This window comes from Hesperophylax consimilis, chromosome 22 (assembly GCF_061612785.1).
Source record: "Hesperophylax consimilis isolate HC1 chromosome 22, BYU_Hcon_1.0, whole genome shotgun sequence".
NCBI classification, from domain to species: domain Eukaryota; kingdom Metazoa; phylum Arthropoda; class Insecta; order Trichoptera; family Limnephilidae; genus Hesperophylax; species Hesperophylax consimilis.
Window position 1 is genome coordinate 23,862,473 of NC_142857.1, and position 19,646 is coordinate 23,882,118.

Here is a 19,646-nt window from a genome sequence, read left to right on the forward strand (position 1 = left end):
TCTAAGTATACTCTAATACCATATAATAATACAATATAAAACCATTGCATTTATACCTTGATACTGGGTACATCTACTCTAACCGCTGTCAATCGGTTTTCTAATTCTAGAACTCACCACAAGATGGCGCCACTTCCGTTGGCATTTCGCACTTGGATGGGCCCCAGGCTATCATAAATACTGTGCTTTCAGAATTCGCCACAAGATGTCGCCACTTCCGTTGGCATTTCGCACTTGGACGGGCCCAGGCCACAAATAAATAAGCACAAACTCGACAACCAAAATTTACACATCTTCGGATCTACCAGATCTGCCCTGATGATGGACACTGCAACGCTGTCCGAAACGTCGGCTAAAGAAGGAGTTAGCGCAACACGGCATAACACCCCAAAAACAAACAACAAAAATGCTTTTGGCCGTGAGAATCTAAAAACTTACGTGATGAAATACGTTTAAAAATAAAAATATGTTTTTTTAAATAGCACACCTTACGTTCCTACTGAACTAAAATTACTTACACTTACTATCAATATTATAGTCACAGTTGAAAAGTATGAAAATAATTCATAAAAAATTCACAAAGTTTCATAAGTTTTTCTCAAATTTCGGTTGGAACCTTTGGTTTCACTGAGGTGTAATTTTTAATTCTTCTGTGGTTAACTTCTGGATTTGAATATAAAGAGTGGTGTTTCCTCTTTCTAACACCATTTAGTTTATATTTCTCACCATGGCAGTAAGGGAGACATAATGATTTCTAAGAGATCACACGAGCTTTTCCCAAAAGCAAACAAATTAGCCTTGGGGTTAAAATATGGTAATAAATTTAATGTAACGGATATTTCAAAGTTTTATCTACCCGTTAAAAAATAGAAAAAAAAATAAATGCATTCAAATAAGATTATTTCAGTAGCATTCAAATTCAGATATCTGAAAACTTTGATTGGTGAAATTTGCCGACAATGAAATACAGGGTTTTCCAATAAGAGGTGTTATTTTGATATTCAATCGTAAAAGATCAATGGTTTCGTTGCTTGTGTGGCACGTAGCGCCATCTTGTTGAAAGTAACATTGTCCAGATCAATACCATCCAATTCCGGCTATAAAAAATCATTAATCATCTCTCTCGATAGCGCAATCCATTCACCGTAACTGTTGCTCCAGCCTCATTTTCGAAAAAGTAAGGTCCAATGACTCCGCCGGACCGTTAACTGCACAAAACAGTCACACGTTGAGGATAGAGAGGCTTTTCAACAATAACTTTGGGGTTTTCCGAGTCCCAGATGTGACAATTTTGCTTGTTGACGAAGCCACCGAGGTGGAAATGGGCCTTATCACTCAAGATGATTTGCATTTGATTCACTCAAGTTAATTTTAATAATTTCAATGCGTTGTTGAAGCGTGTATCGTTCCATTTTTATTAATGGCGTAGTTTCTACTTGTCAAATGTCAAAAAATGACAGCTTCAAAAGTAACATCTACCGAAATAGGAGGCTATTCAAAATAACACCTCTTATTGGAAAACCCTGTATTTAACATTTCAAAATGTTTCAATTCTCAATTGACCAGAGATTTCAAAGTGGATATCTCGAATATGCCCATCGAAACTATGAACTAAGGAACATGCAGCTATACAAAAGTGTCGGCGTTGAAAACAACGCCGTCATTATAGTAACGTGCCAACTCCACCATTAGTAAGACATCTTTGCATTCTAGGACTTGTGAAAAGAAACAGATTAACCCTGAAGGTGGCAATGAATAGGACAACTGTTCATAGCTTAACGGACTATATATAAAGTGTGTAGGACGGGGACCACATAGCACCTTTTGCTAGTTTTACTCACGTTTTCTAACGCCTGTTCAAAGATGACTATCAAAATGTTGTCGCCGTGTTTAAACGGAAGTGTAGAAAAATAACACCGGTAAAAAGAAAACAATGTTTTAGAATTTAGCAATAATTTTATGATTTAACCTCTCGGCGAGCGACTTTTTACAAGTATCTGATACTCGACGAATCAAGCATCTTTGCGACTATCGCCATACATCTGCACGGAGGTTCCTGCACAGGCAAACGTTGCTGACATTTTGTAAACAAGTCGGAGAAGCCAATCTCCCGCGACCAGCCGAGTTAGGTTGTTCCAACTCAAGTCTTCGAGACTTTCGTAACAATTTGTGTGACTTTAATATCACAATTAACTAATAATAATCTTATATTATGAAAACTGATTAAGTAATCCTGCGTTTTGTAACACAAACCGTTATATTTATTTGAATGTTAGCCGCAGACGCCGCGCCGCCCTGGTGCGTTCATATTATTTGGGGCTTTTTTGTTCGAACGAACCATTCCGTCCGTACTCGCGGAGAGGTTAAAATCATGTAACATAATGAAAGTGAGAGGAAATTGGTGAAAAATAGGCTTTATAATAATTTGCAGATTTCTTATGGTGCCCTCTCGTGTCCAAGATTGGCTATCATCGGAACTGATTAGTGCTTGAGTGGAAAAATGCATCGGATTGTGGTTGCAGGTTCAATCCTCTGCTAGTTAAATCCTCCTTCATTGCACAAGCAAAAATTGTCACTTAAAATGATTGTAGGAGGAATTCAAATATTGTCAGGTTATTCGTAACCTGGGAATGTTTATCTTTCTTAAAATCTTAATCCTATATGCTGCAGCCTTTTACAACTCATCAGAACTGCACTGGTACCAGTCACGTAAGCTTGGAAGACTTGAGATTGGATCATCTTCGGCTATGTTGCTCCCGTGACCATAGTTATTAATATGTATTGGAGATTTTCATCTAGTAATTTGGCAAATAATAAAAGAATATTGTATATATCATTAATAATTCATACTATTATTAGGACGATTCCTACAGATACCGCCGTACGGTGTACGTCCATACTCATATTTTTCTACAGACGTACACGGTACGGCCATACTCTTCTAAAGGTTAACCAATGCCTGTGGCATGTATTTTAAACTAAAAGCATCAAGCTCGATGAAAATGTAAATTATAATTAAAACTTAAATTATATAATGCAATTAATAAGATTTTCAGCATTAATAATATAATGGCATCAAAAATGCATAGTTTTTAAATAATTATTAATTTCACTCATTGTTTCCAATCTTTCTGGTTTTCATCATTCAAGAAAAAAAAAGGAGGTGGTTGTTTCTTAGTTTGTCGTGGTGGTTGTTATGGTATTTGTTGTGGAGGTTGTTGTGGTGTTTGTTGTGGTGGTTGTTGTGGTATTTGTTGTGGTGGTTGATGCGGTGTTTGTTTTAGTGATTATTATAGTATTTGTTCTGGTTGGTGATGTGGTTGTTATGGTGTTTGTTTTGGTGGTTGTTGTGGTTTTGGCAATTGTAGCATTTGTTTTTGTGGTTTTTTGTGGTGGTTGGTAGTTGAAGAGGTTATTATGGTGGTTGAGGAATAGATTATTATGGTAGTTGCAGTGGTGGAAATTGTGGTGATTGTTGTTGTGGTAATTATTGTAGTGTTTGTTGTGGTGGTTGTTGTGGTGGTTGTTGTGGTGGTTGTTGTGGTGGTTGTTGTGGTGGTTGTTGTGGTGGTTGTTGTAGTGGTTGTTGTGGTGGTTGTTGTAGTGGTTGTTGTGGTGGTGGTTGTTATAGTGTTGTTGTGGTGGTGGTTGTGGTAATAGTTGTAGTGGTGGTTGTTGTTGTGGTTGTGGTGGTTTGTTGTTCTTTGATATTTGTTTTCCTTACACTCAAAGCCAGAAGCATTGAAGTAAAATAAAGACAATGCATAGTTGCGGAGTGGCGGTTAGTACCATACCTGACTCAGCCGCAGTGAAGCCCATCACCACACAGTAGAGCCAGAAGTCCTTGAACAGTTTGTGTAGACGGGGCTTGGGGTTCCTGATGGGGGGCAGCCTCCTCACCAGCACCTGCCAACATTAACATTTAATTATATGTACATATACACACTTAGGACGGGTTATTTCACAGAATTTGAACAATTCATCAAATTTCAAAGTTGATTTTCAAGTTCTATGAAGGTTCTATTAATGTTCTGATGTATCATTATTGGCCAGTTGTTTCACAAAACTGCAATAATAACAGTTCTCGAATAGAACTTTCACAGAACTTGAAAATCACCTTTGAAATTTGATGAATCGTTCAAATTCTGTGACCCGTCCTTAGGTTCATAGAATTTGAACAATTCATCAAACTTCTGTGAAAAAAGTTCTGCGGAAGTTATGATATTATTATGGCGGTTGTTTCAGAGAAATTAAATAAAAACAGAACTTTCACAGAATTTGGAAATTGACTTTTTATGATCAACTTCAAGTAAAATACTGTAGACAGGTCGAGAATAATAATTTGTCCCGTGTAAAGTTTAACTGGTATAGCTATTATATAACTGGTATAACCTATAAAGACTATAAGAAGATATACAGTATATACACTCAGAAAGTAGGGTAATAAAGATATTGAAATACAACAGACATACTCTTTTATTCAATTGATTTCATTTTATTATTTCAAAAACATTAAAATGGATCAATTTTACAGTGTTTTTGAATAAGTTTGTAAAGCTAAATTAAATAACATGTGCAGCAGGAGTAAAATAAATAAATTTTATGCTTCATTGATGCGATGTATTTCCATATCTGAATTGATTCTTGTTATATCTCTGCTTTCTTGCAGATTCCTGTGTTGGGAACTCTTTGAAAAAGTAAAAGGTTCTTACTTACTTACTTACTTACTATATATTCAACATAAGTTCCTGAAGTATATAAACTATAAATTGCATATTCCTGTAGAAAACATTGATTATAACTACTTACTAGATAAATTGTCCCTATTAAAACTTTCTGAAAGAAGAATAAACACAGATTTAATAGTATTACATAAAATACTTCATTACAAAATTGACTGTCCTGAGTTACTCCAATTAATCAGCATCCACATACCCAAAAGATCTTGCCGAAATTTACTACCCTTTTATTTTTACAACACCAGGACACTGTCTTATCAAAATTCCCCGATTCCAAGACTTCACAGTCTCGGAAATAAATACTCTGATCTGGGAGATATATTTCATCTTAAAAATAATCAATATAAATGTTGTTTATTTCAATTCTTTTATATATCAAGACACAAATAGACATTTATAATTTCCGCAATATATATATATATATTTTTATTTTGAATATCTATTTATGTGAGACTTCTTATCATTTTTACTGATGTATCTTATTTTATTATATGCTTTTGTTGTAACATTTAATATTTTTTCGTTGTATTATGTTTCCTTTATCGTTTTAATTTTGTTGAATTTATAATAACTGTGATACTCAACTATTAAACTTTGTAGTGTGTAAAAGCCCATTAGGGCGTGTGATAATAAATAAATAATTATAATTGCGTTTATTTACATTACAATAAATAAGTCTGGATTTAGCTACACTGTTTATTACCTGAGGGTTGGTAATTCTCTGTTTCTAGAAGCTTGTTGTCTGGCAATAATATCCCACAGGCAATTGCTACACTCTAGCGACATCTGTCGGGCTCTGAAGTAAGCTTTATGACTGGTGCCATCTATCGCTTGAAAACCCAACTTATTACCAAACATCACAATTCTGTTCAACAGCACGATTGCCCTCCCAAACGGCATGACCACGGTATGGCAAGATAGTCCTGGTGGCTGGGAGATAAAACAGTCTATGCTTATTAACATACCCACTATCATGGTGACTTACGGTGACTTAGACATACGTTAACTTACACCAAGGGAGACGGTGATAGAACGGGGCGTTGGTAGATGACTTAGGCTCAATTGTTTCGCTGAAATTCAAATGTAACAAAGTCATCAAATGACCATTCAGATCATGTTCAATGCCGACTCTAAGTTCGTTTCTGCTTTTGAACAAATTGTGATCAACAGAAGAGGACAACTATCATGTTGTTAAGCTTCTCAGCTTATTAAAACGCACCAAAAATCAGTATTTAACGGGGAGCTTTCAAATGTCGAAAAAACAAAATGGCTAAAATGGTTACATTTTAATTTCTGCGAAACAACCGAGCCTCAGAGATGAAGTAACTTACAGCAATGACAGGGATGAGCACACCCAGGTTGCCCGCGCTGCTGGAGGCTTTGGTGGAGTTGGGCGTCCGCTCGGAGGCCCGCTTGCCCTCCAGGCCCAACTGCACAAACAGCTCTAGCAAGCGGCCCAGCAGCTCCGTCATGCCCTGCTCGCCGGGCACATTGGCCGCAATGTTGGCCAGGGCATTAATGACCGCTCCAGCCACGTGCCTGAAACAAAATATGGTCTTATTTTTAATACAGGGTTTTCCAATAAGAGGTGTTATTTTGAATAGCCCGCTATTTCGGTAGATGTTACTTTTGAAGCTGTCATTTTCTGACATTTGACAAGTAGAAACTACGCCATTAATAAAAATGGAACGATACACGCTTCAACAACGCATTGAAATTCACTTGAGTGAATCATCTTGAGTGATGAGGCCCATTTCCACCTCGGTGGCTTCGTCAACAAGCAAAATTGTCATTTTCTAGAGTTATTGTTGAAAAGCCTCTCTATCCTCCACGTGTGACTGTTTGGTGCGGTTTATAGTCCGGCGGAGTCATTGGACCTTACTTTTTCGAAAATGGGGCTGGAGCAACAGTTACGGTGAATGGATTGCGCTATCGAGAGATGATTAATGATTTTTTATGGCCGGAAATGGATGGTATTGATCTGGACAACGTTTACTTTCAACAAGACGGCGCTACGTGCCACACAAACAACGAAACCATTGATCTTTTACGATTGAATATGCTTGATGGTAAAAAACCCAAACAAGCCAGATAATTATTATATTAGTTTTGTTGTACTATTTGACATTTGACTGAGCTTAAATATAATATTAAAATTTTGTATATTTATTTTTATTTGTTTTATATTTTAATCTTTATTTAGATGTATGAAAATTAACGAATCCTATGTATTAGTAGATTTTTGTAATTGTTGTACCTATTTGTGTAATAACTGAGTTTTTATAACTGAATTGTTCTCAAGTAAGTGAGATCTTCTTGTAAAAACGCAGTATAAATAATTTAAAAAAATATAAATATTGGATAATAAGTGGAACAATATACAGTTTTTTTTTACATTAGCTCCACACAGGAAGCCCTGAGGAAAATAATTTCCCTCATGTCATCTTTGGGGATGAGGTACGGAGGGTCTTTTTAAGGAAATAAAGGAGAGGAAGTATTGGGAAGGAAACAGGTATGAGGGGTGGGTGGGTAGGAATCTGGGGGGCGGTGTGTCCAGGAGTGACAGACGTATTAATCCATTCCTCACACTGCGAGTCCCGCTGGAGAGGTCAAATGATCTCCCTCAACCTAACCCCATGAACCTTGGGCTCTATTCCTGAATCGAGGGCGCTCGTAATCGCCGTCGAAAGTACGTACGTTGGTCGTCGTTGCTATTCCCGAAATTGGTCGAAGGTACATACTTTGACGCCAAACGTCAAAAGTCATTCCACACAACAACTACTGGGTATAACCAGTAGAAACAGGGCAGCGAGTGGTAGGTTGTTGGCGTTTCTATGGAATTGGCTGTCAAAATCTAGTCTAGCCGTCAATTTTTGTTTTGCCGCGCGGATTCCGCAAATGTAAAGGTGGGTGAAAATTTCCCACTTACTAAGTCTTTATCGGAGCTTACAAGCTCAATTAAGAGTTGCTTTTGGCAATTTGTAATATGTCCCGCAGCCATTTCTGTTTTGAATAACGAATAACTGTTGTCTGTTTGACAGTCACACCATAGAAATCCCAAAAACATCAGGAACATAGACAATATTCACAGGGGTTGCCAATATAATCATCTCTTCTACCAACTTCGACCGTTCGACGCTCAAGAATACGTAAAATTGAAACATTCGAAAAAAGTTAGTCGCGATGACTAGTAGTTTTTCACTCGAAGACGGCGCATACGAAAACGATTGATCGTTTAACTCCAGAATCGCAGGCCTGGGCACCCCAGCTAAGACACCAAATTGGGGTGACCTATGGCAGAGGTGATAGTTATCCAATAAATGGTTCCCGGGGTGGCGGTACCCATATCCACTTCCCAAATTAAGTGCTATGGTACAAGACACAGCCTAACTCCCCCTGATGAACTAAATGCATCTTGAAAATATTGTATAGCAACCGAACTCCTCGTCTCATGCTGTCATATTTGAATTACTATGAATCAATTCATTTGTTGATTGTAATATTTAAATGAAAACAAAGTTTACCTATACTGCTTCCTGTCATCGATGGCCCCGCTGACTCCGTACGCAGCGCTCCCCGCCTCCACGGTGATGACGGTGAACATCTTCATGATCTCGTCGTACACTGTGCCGTCGCACTGCGAGATGATCATGCAGCCCAGCTGGTCCACTATGAGCGTGTCCAAAGCGGGAACACGGCAGAATCTACAATATTGAATAATTAATTTATTCTTTTTCGGGAAATAGACAGTTTACATTTAATCAGTTTGTGCATAAGTATTATATAGTAAAATAAAACCATTTATGGATTTCATCCTTGTGACTTTACCTCTACTGAGACAGCATAATATGGAATAAGTTATTTAAATAAATTATACAAATCAAAGATTATATTAAACGAAAAATTTACAAAACAATACATTTATAGCCATGGAGAGAGGTTGTAGGTATAAATCAAATCATAATAGAGATATAAACAATAGAGACATAAACATTATTCACAAACCATCAGAGAAATATTCTTTTATGGACCTTTTGTATTTGGTAAATTCGGAACTGAAAATATCAACCTTGGATAATACGCTATTGTAATTATTGCATAGTCTGTTCAGGCAAAAATTCTGCTTAGAGTTTGTTTTGCTTTGATCAACCCTGAACAGTACACAAGAGCGTGTTGAACGCGCAGGTACATTGAATGGAATCTTGTTTAGCAACTCTGGGCATTGAATATTATTGTTAACTACTTTATACAGGAATAGTGCATCCTTATGATGCCTCCGTACACACAGTGAATCAATTTTAAAGTATGAAGTTGCCTCTGCATAATTATTAAATCTTATAAATGACTTGTAACATAGATATTTTAGGAATTTGTTTTGAATTGCTTCGATTTTGTTTATGTGGATTGTGTAAAATAGAGACCAAACAACTGATGCAAACTCTAAATGACTTGGCATTCATTCAACTAAAATACTCTTAATTCTATTTTTACTTTTGATAGTGTTGTATCCCCAACATACACAACACTAGACTACATGCTCCATTTTAAATAGTTGCTTCTCGCACTAATTTTATCTACAATTCTTGTTCACAGAGATTGCGTCGCGTGGAGAATGAAATCTGCTCTGCCTACCTTAATTCAAATAACATTGCTTCCTTCAAAAAGCAAACATACATGCAGATATGCAATAATCATTAATTGTATTTGTTATTATTATAACTATTATGTTTTTTATATATTTATTTTGTATCTATGTAAAAGACCAATGCGCGTTTATGTAAACAAATAAAAAATGTTATGTAGAAAAATGGGAGATAAGTGTTTACATATAAGATTTGTAACAAGGTGTGTGTGCATCACTGTACTTACATCGCATCTATGGTCTTGGTGTGTGGGAACTTTAAGTACCTACACATTGTCATTTTGCTATTGGTCATATTGACAGCCCTGGAATTCTGACTTGAAGAGTTGAAAAACCTGAGGGAGCAAGGATCTGTGATTTGCATTGGAAGCAGTTGCCATTCTTTGATCACCAGCCCAGAGCAGCGGGCATTCCTCTTGGTTGAGGTTCGACGAACATATTCGCCAATTTTTGTGAGCATCAGCTTTGCATATGGAGCATTGACCATTGGATTGATGGAATCGGATGACATCTGCCGATCCTGATTGGTTAAGAGGGACCCTTTTGGAGACCAGCAGCGTGAGGCTGTTTTGCATTGGACTACAAGATTATTTTTGGATAAATTATAAACTGGGAGTTGCTGTGAACTACTTCGCATCAAGAACGAACTGGTATCACACCTTCATTTTACCCATGCAAGCCCTCTGCCAGACAGATTATATAGTAGGATGCTAATTAATTTCTTTTTTATTATGTCTTTTTTGTGGTAATACATTTTAGTATTCTTAAATATTTTTTTTTATTTCTAGATAATAAACCCATCCTTACTTTTATTTGCTGCCACTTAATCTCACGGTAGTGTATAAAAATCATCAAAAATAAAACACATTATTCTTTATTCTTACCAGTGGCACGCACAGAGTTTTGGATCAGGGAAGGCAGAAGGGAAAATAACAAATTCAAATTGCTAACAATGACTAAACTGTTGAGTGTTGCCGATTAGGTTTGGATTTCATAAGCCAAATCATTCATCTATGCATATTACAAGCCTATTACCAGATACATGAAAGTTCAATTTTTTTTCTGCTAAATAAACAGTCTAACACAAACGATTCAGGTCTTGAATGCGAACAAAGCAAACATGTACATATTTTATGTAGTTTAAACTCTAAGAGCTGAAGCATTGTAATTACAGTGCCGGCCTTATATATTCATTTTGCCTTTGAATATTACTTCTACTGGGTTTGTTAAACACAAAAATTAAAATGTAACATTATCAAGTATGGTATTGTTGGCCTCAACAAAAATGTATTTTCGTTTATTGAATATTCTTGCCGGCTCCTACAGGGTAGACATTGAACAATCTGACGACATTTGGCATTCTTAGTTTTTGCTTTTGTCACATTCTAGTGTACGGTCGGTACGGCGATTCGTAGCTGGAACTTAGAGCATATTTTACAATGAGTTTATATATGTTAATATTATGCGAGTAAGGTAGGCAGTGCTTATGTATATAAATGGAATGCACACCTTTGATTCCCACACTATTAGTATGCGATGTATATATGGGGGTGGGAAAAATCTAGGATCCTAATAAGAATGGATATTTCCTCTAAGCTTTGTTGATAGTGTTATTGAAAAAAACTGCAAAAACAGAATTGACTGTTCCTAAGGTTTTTACGATTTATTGTCATCTAATATTATTAATATTAATATTTTGGGGTAAATGTCCAGATGACCTCAAGGGGCGACCATCACTGATCACTAAGGCATATAATAAATTATTTTACTGAGTTTATCTTGCATTAAAAAATCAACCCATAATTTTTTGTACTATAATACATCTATTTTTTTTATCTATGTCTTTTAAAACTTAATTGTTTTTTTTTTTTTACTTCGACTGAGGATTGTACCTCCCTACCCTGAACTGGAACTGGAGATAACAACTCTACCTACCTCACCAAATGCCGATTGGGTACAACCGAAATTTATCTAATATATTAACTGCTGTAATTTCATCTCTTTCAGAGAAATACGTGTATTTCTGCTTGTATGTACATGATTGCCACCAAAAGTTAATAGAATGCATCGTCACCGAAAACGAATCTATTTGCCGAGTTTCAGCTTGATTGGATGTCGGGAAGTGGGTTAATTTCCGCTTCCATGATTCAATAATAATAATATTTGGCTAATTTATATAGTGCCGTTTTCGTGAGAAATCACCTCAAGGGCGCTGTACTATTTCTTAAATAGTTAATACTAGAACTACTGACTTATCTCAAAGACTTATATCTAGTGACTTATGACTAAGTCCTATAACTACTATCTTAACGACATATATAAGAGTATTTACATATTTAGCAACTTACAACTAAAATTAATATTAACAATCTAATCTTACTAACGCCAGAAGAAGAAGGAAGTTCTATTATATTAGGGTTTTTTATTGTTAGCTTGATATATTTGTTAAATGAATGAAATTAATGAATAAAATCAATCGTCAATCTTAAACGCATCTAGATGATTCATATGCCAACAATTAAACCGATTGACTTGTTATGTTCCCGCTGATATTGTCCATTGTCCATTGGTAGGCAAGTCAATAGCAAAATTGAATGACCTGAATCGCTAGATAATGTGACAATAACGGTATAAAAAAAATGAAAAAAATGATATATTTGGATAGAATGACGGATTTATGGAAATGAGTGTCTGAAAAAGTGAGTTTTTAGTTTGGATCTAAATTCTGTTGGGCTGGTTATACATCTCAATTCCATAGGAAGTTTATTCCAAGCCTTAGGGCCGGATACTCCGAATGCACGATCACCAAACTTAGTGTTCGGATTTCGCTTAAGCTCTTTCAACCTTCCAATTGCAGATGATGTCGCTGATCTAAGACTTGACTGCCTTAGACCAGTATTTTCCGGAATGCATAGCTCAGTAATATACGGTGGCGCCATTTCGTTGATAGCTTTAAACACCATCCAGCATAGCTTGTACTGGATCCTTTCAGGACACTTCAGCCAGTGAAGATTTCGGAGGTGTTCCGAAATGTGCGAAAACTTGGGTAACCCGGTGAGAAGCCTTCCTGCGGCGTTAAACACTGATTGTAGTTTATCAGTTTCGCATTTAGGAAGATTTGCATTCATTCATTCCCAAAAACAAAAAATATACAAAACATATTTAAAAACGGAAATGAATGTAAAGCATAATTTATAGAAACTTGCCTCTGTTGGAAAAAGAGCAGGATGGTGTCTGTTGCCTTTGGGATGTCCTTAAGAGCCACGGCCACATGTCCCAGCATTATTACTATGTTGGTGCTAATGAGACTTGAGGAGCTGAAACATTGTGGGTATAAAATTAAGTACAGCTATTTAATAAGTCATATAATATTAACATAAAAATAATGCACTTGAAATGACAAGATTTTGGAAAGCATAGCGCTCCTGAAACAATATTAAGGGTATACTTAAAAGACCTTATAATCTGATCTTTCATACAGGGTTTTCCAATAAGAGGTGTTATTTTGATATTCAATCGTAAAAGATCAATGGTTTCGTTGCTTGTGCGGCACGTAGCGCCGTCTTGTTGAAAGTAAACGTTGTCCAGATCAATACCATCCAATTCCGGCCATAAAAAATCATTAATCATCTCTCGATAGCGCAATCCATTCACCGTAACTGTTACTCCGCCGGACCATAAACCGCACCAAACAGTCACACGTTGAGGATAGAGAGGCTTTTCAACAATAACTCTTGGGTTTTCCGAGCCCCAGATGCGACAATTTTGCTTGTTGACGAAGCCACCGAGGTGGAAATGGGCCTCATCACTCAAGATGATTTGCATTTGATTCACTCAAGTGAATTTTAATAATTTCAATGCGTTGTTGAAGCGTGTATCGTTCCATTTTTATTAATGGCGTAGTTTTTACTTGTCAAATGTCAAAAAATGACAGCTTCAAAAGTAACATCTACCGAAATAGCGGGCTATTCAAAATAACACCTCTTATTGGAAAACCCTGTAGATGGCGCCAATTGAATTATTTTATAAAAAAACTTGTAGGTGTGTGAATTATTTCAAATTTAAGTGGATTGTTGGCTGGATGATTCTGTGGTTCTTCAAACCAAAGAATCCAAGGTTGCGTGGTTACTCTCGGTGTGTAAAATCAGAAATCAAATATTTTAAATTTAGTTTTATTTTAACAAACTCACGTTACAATAATTTTATGAACAAAAGAGAGAGAGAGCGTAAGTTAGAGGGGATTTAGGGATAAACCGGCGGCTGAAACCGCTGGAGAGAGAATGAATGAATTGCTGCGCGAGGCGTCTGGCGTCTGGATTATAATGATACCAGTCTCACATAAATGTAGAGAAAGGTAAACATTATTATCATTTTTGGGGGATGTAAACTCCCTATAAATTTTAATACCACAAAAGATTCCCAACTGTTTGGAGCCAGTAAGACTATGGCATCTTTAATTGGGGTATGTTGTGAGGTGAAGTTAGTGGGGGAGGGGAATGAGATGGGGAAGAGGAAGGTAGGGAAGTACTTGGCTATTAAGATCGGCTCACCAAACACAGCCAAAGCCATTACAAGCGACATTTCAATTCATAATGGTAGTTAAGACTACCATTAAGTGTAAGGTGTAAGCACCAGGGCAATACTGAGAGTATCTTCCACTCTGCATCTTATCTAAGCTCGCTATTTTTGTGAGTTACACCACTTCTGCACTGACTGCCACAATTTACATTTTTCAAACACTTTATTTTGCCTCTTTAACTGCTAGATTTGCTAGTTTGGAATGGACGAAACTAAAGAAACAATTTTTAAAATTTTATTTGTTAATATAAAAATTTTCCAACACTTTGTAGACTTACATGTCGCTGCTTTCGGCCGTGAAGAGCCTATTACTGACGGAGGAGACGAGCTCCACCACAGGCAGCGGGTCCAGCGACTGCGCGGCCTCCAGCGCGATGCAGAGGTTCTCTATGGCGGCATCGCGCAGCTTCTCGAATGCTGAACAACGAGAAGACGCAATGTTGTTGTCTACGGTCCCTAAATCGTTACCCACGTCCGTCAGCTCGCGCCCTTGCACTGGGGATCAAAGCTCGGTCAATCTTCCCATGTTAATCTCGACGGGAGATAAAAGAGTTTTGCAATAATCGTAGTTTTCGCAAGAATATTTTCACTTTATATTATTAGAATGGTATTTTAAGAACATAGTTTGGCTAGCAAACTTTTGGAAATACAATCGGGTGGCTTTCTTGATTGGGAAATAAAAGCAATGGTTAACTTATTTTAGAGTTTTGGGTGTACGTCATTCGTCAAAATCTTTCGAAATCAGATGTAGGCACTGTGTTCATTCTTGTTAAATTTAATATAAATTATGTAAAAAGGGGCACTCTTGGATATCTAATGAAAATTTTATGGTCTCTGTTCGACGAAGAGTAAAAAGTGGGAGTTAAAGTTTGCTGGCAACGAGTGATGCCATCATGCGGAAAGAGATTAAAGAAGTTGTATATCCAAAATTGGATGCCAGAACGCTCATAAAGAAGATAAAGAAGTCAAAATGGATTTTAAAGGGCTACGGTGGGAAGTATTTACATATCTTTGAAAGTAGTGTCTTACATACTTACAATTTTAGAGCAACCCATGTGATTTTCTCTCAATAAGTGTGATATAAAAAAGAGATAAAACACTGTAATTTGTCACTAAAACAATAGTAGTAAGTGTCATTTCTTAATTTGTCAGGAAAAGAATAGTATTAAGTGCCATTTCTTAATTTGTCAGGTAAAGAATAGTATTAAGTACCATTTATTAATTTGTGAGGAAAAAAATAGTTTTGTACCAATTTTTAAATTGTAAGGAAAAGAATACTATTAACTACCATTTTATAATTTGTCAGGAAAAGAATACATTTAAGTGCCATGTCGTAATATTTTAGGAAAAGAATAATATTAAGTACCTCTTCTTAATTTTTCAGGAAAAGATAATATTGTCATATCTTAATTTGTCAGTAAAAGATTCGCAATAATTGCCGATTCTTATTTAGTCGGTGAAAATTGATGGCTGTTTACAACGATTATTGCATAACACTTAAACATCTCCTATCATTCATGGATACATTGTAAATCATATCAATTGTCAAAAAATTTAAAACATTAAACAGACCAAGAAAAGTTAGTGGAAAGAGATAGAATTAAAAACCCATAACCTTCAAATTTTAAAATAAACCAGACCAATTATTGTTTTAAACAATTATGTGTTAATAATAAAAATGTATTAATCTTTTCAGCCAATTCTTTTTTCTTTCATTCGTTTGCCAAAGTTTTTGGAAATATTAATCTCCACTACACTGAGAAAATGTTAACCAAAAAAAAATACAATTTTGATCAAATTTACACAAATAAAAATACAGCTATGAAAACCTTAACCCAACTTATTATTTAACTACATAACCAGCACACCATATCATTACAGGGGTAGGCAGAGTTGATGTCATAAACTTTGTCCTTTGCATCTTTTCCTTGTTTTATTCACATTCACACTCACTCTTCCGTTATTGACATGACTCGACTCAACTATTTGATTCACTTGATCATGACATCGCACCCCCACAAGAAAAGTGTCACAACTCAAAATTAAATACGTAGGTGATCCCATCATGCGGAAAGAGGTTAAAGAAGATTTGTGTCCAAAATTGGATGCCAGAGCGTTCATAAAGAAGATGAACAAGTCGGAATGGATTTTAAAGGGCTAAGTATTTACATATCTTTAACCGTTTGAATGCGTATCGTCGATATTTCGACGATTTTCACTTCTTTAGTGTGCGTTGAGAGTTCGGCGTGCGAGGTAGGGCATATGGTGTGCGTTATTTTTTTTTAAATCGCTTATTTCAATTACAAAAACAGTGAATGTCAACACTCTTAGATGTTTATAAAAACAAAAACATAAAATTTCATACAAAGACGTACCGTATCTTTTGAATGTGGTCCCGCCATTCACTCGGCGTGTGTGTACTTAGGTGATAGACACAAGTGGGACACCATGATCACTTATCATTTTTAGTTATGAAAACTTTTTCTAAAACTGGACACTTAAATTTTATGTCACTTAACCTCTCAGAAAAAGACTTTTATTTACTTTGTGTTCCTTTGCGAACTGTCAAAACGTGAAAATTTTTGTGTTATTCACGAGTTTTGTTAAAAGCTTCATAACTCACGTTTTGGGAAACGTATCCTCATTCTAAAAAATGTTTTGGAAAGATTATGAAATTCACTATCGTATTGTTTTGTTATACGTAAATATTTGCGTTTCTAAATATACATTTTCTGAAAACGTCAAAAATATGTAAAAATCGCTGACCATTATTTCAAAGCTGTGAAAAATGTACTTTTTTCTGAGTATCATAAAGAAATAACACTTTATATATTGAAGAAATATAATTAAAAACTATTAGTCACCTCAAAATATTAACCGTCCAAACTAAAATATTTTTAATAAATTATTTAAAAACGCAATAAATTATGAACGAACAAGATGACATATCCAATCGACTTAGATAATGCACCTCTACATTCCATAGATATTCTTGAATACAGACGCGTAGCGTTATTCATTATCGATACTCTGTTTTTTAAATCATGGCAATCCGTTTACTAGTGATGGAAATAAATCGATTTTTCTAAAATCTCGCGCGTTTACGTGAAAAGACGTTCTAATGTCTTGACCGCTATTATCATATTTACGTCTTTTGATGTTCTAATGTTCTGAGTGGTTAATATAATAACAAAATTGAACTAACGCCATCCGTTGACAAAATTGTAAACTATAGCACTCGAAGGCGCAAAGAGGCTCACTTGATTATCGATGTTTTTTTAATGAAATACAATTTTATTTTCGAGAAATTCTTGTAGATGTCAGCATCGTGATAGTTCTACGAATGTTCAAGCGAGCGGGAAATAAATTTATGTCAAAAGACCGCTGGAATATCGGCATTCAAAGTTTCCGTATCAACTGTTGATACAGCCGCATGTGAGTATGGACTTTTTGCCGTAACAGTTGATACGGCCGCGTGCAAAGAGTTTAAGAAAACACCGAAAAATTTATTAAAATTCGATAATTTTTTGAAGAGATACAGTTTTTTTTTCGAGACAAGGGTAAATGATATCAAAAACAAAAGATTTCTTTGGCATTTCTAAGCACATATGAGTAAAAAACAATGGCACTAAAAGGGATAAAGTCCTTTTTCCATCATTTTTAATAACTTGAAGGGTGAAATCCAGAAATATTTGGAAAATAAATAAATAATATTTATTATTAAGTACTTACATAATATACATTAAAAAGATGTGAAAGATTTAATTAAAATATTGTTTGACTATACTTTTGTTATATTTGCTTCGAAATTAATAGCATAATATGATAAGATTACAAAATTAACATTTTCTCTGAACTTACTTTTTTGAATTGTGACACTTTTCTTGCAGGGGTACAACATGCCATCCTAGGATGTCCCAGATCCTTTCTATTAATCTGCACAACATGCCTTCCTAGAATGTAACAGACCCTTTCTATCAACCACCTGCACAACATGCCTTCCTAGGATGTCCCAGATTCTTTCTATCAATCTGCGCAACATGCCTTCCTAGGATGTCCCAAACCCTTTCTATCAACCTGCACAACATGCCTTCCTAGGATGTCCCAGACCCTTTCTATCAACCTGCACAACATGCCTTCCTAGGATGTCCCAGACCCTTTCTATCAACCTGCACAACATGCCTTCCTAGGATGTCCCAGACCCTTTCTATCAACCTGCACAACATGCCTTCCTAGGATGTCCCAGACCCTTTCTATCAACCTGCACAACATGCCTTCCTAGGATGTCCCAGACCCTTTCTATCAACCTGCACAACATGCCTTCCTAGGATGTCCCAGACCCTTTCTATCAACCTGCACAACATGACATAATTAATACAACACTCCTTTCATAACGCATCCACTATATGCATTCAAATCATATTTCAATCTTTCAGACATTTCATTCTATTCAGATTTTTTTCAATGAATTAAGATACTTTTGTATGTCTCTTGAAACCTTTAAGGTTTATGTTGAAGACATCGAGAGAGATGTAACTTAGTAGCACCACATCCCGTGCGATGCTGTGCTGAGCCAACACTTCTGTTCTACCACGTTGAATTCACAGCAGATCATGGTGCCACCCCTGAAAGTAGTTGTTTGGTACAAACAATAGATATGTATAATTTTATAAGCTGTTACTGCTAGGGCCCTTCCTTTTCGACTGGAGACTTTTAAAGCTAGTAGATATTCTCGTTCGTAATTCGCTCATTCATTTTCTAACTACACAAATGCCTCAGGAATCTCATTAATTATTGGTCTGACAATTGCATTCCTCACTGCCATACATCAGGATTGGTATCAGAACTCCACTATGAAGCTGTTAAAAGAAGCGAGACTAGTAATACACCACAAAATATTTATTACAAATTTTAAATTCCACTCTCAAAACCAATTATTTTAAATACACATTATTTTAATTTTTAGGGTTTAATTTATTAATTATTTAGTATTTTCCAATTGATAGGACTTTACAGTGCCACAGGTGCAGATAGTAGTAGTGCAATGCAGAAACGATAGCGGACAGACAGCGATAAAAGCCTTAATAATTTCTACATCCATTATGAAACAGGAGACTTTTCAATATTAATTTCTGGTTAATTTCTGGGTTAAACTAGCGATGCAACAAATTACAATTAAAAAATTGTCAAATCAATAACGGTTACATTACACAATTCAATTGAACTGTATGATTTTAATTACAACTGTTCAATCAATAATTACTGTAAAATGGTTACACATTAGAATAGTTGTACATTAGATGTGCAAAATAATTCAATTAATAAACGCATGACTATGATTATAAAAAATCAATAATTTATTGTAAGATTACATTAATTCAATCGTAAAATAAAGTTACCAAATAATCAATAATTTTAAGAAACCGATTAAAATAATTAATATTGAATTCATAAACGAGTATAATCGAAAGAATACAATTATGTGCGATTATTTAACCAATAATCATGAGATTACAATAAATTATTCAATCAATAATCGTGAGATTACAATTATGAGTAAAAATTATTCAATACATAATCATGAGATAACAATTTTTCAATAAAGAATTTGAGACTAAACTTATTCAATCAATATTCGCGAGATTACAATAAATTATTTAATCAACAGTCATGAGATTATAATTAAA

General features: G+C 35.5%; 1 protein-coding gene across 1 annotated transcript in view; it reads right to left on the bottom strand.

Annotated features, from left to right (window-relative positions):
* Window positions 1-19,646, bottom strand: part of Pi4KIIIalpha (phosphatidylinositol 4-kinase III alpha) — a 118,585-nt gene that overhangs the window by 61,188 nt on the left and 37,751 nt on the right. The window contains exons 8-12 of the mRNA XM_089645313.1: window positions 14,238-14,454; window positions 12,588-12,698; window positions 8,264-8,443; window positions 6,071-6,278; window positions 3,795-3,906 (exon numbers count right to left, since the gene is read on the bottom strand). Of these exons, the coding sequence (XP_089501439.1) occupies window positions 3,795-3,906; window positions 6,071-6,278; window positions 8,264-8,443; window positions 12,588-12,698; window positions 14,238-14,454 (828 nt within the window). The remainder of the gene's footprint in view (window positions 1-3,794; window positions 3,907-6,070; window positions 6,279-8,263; window positions 8,444-12,587; window positions 12,699-14,237; window positions 14,455-19,646) is intronic.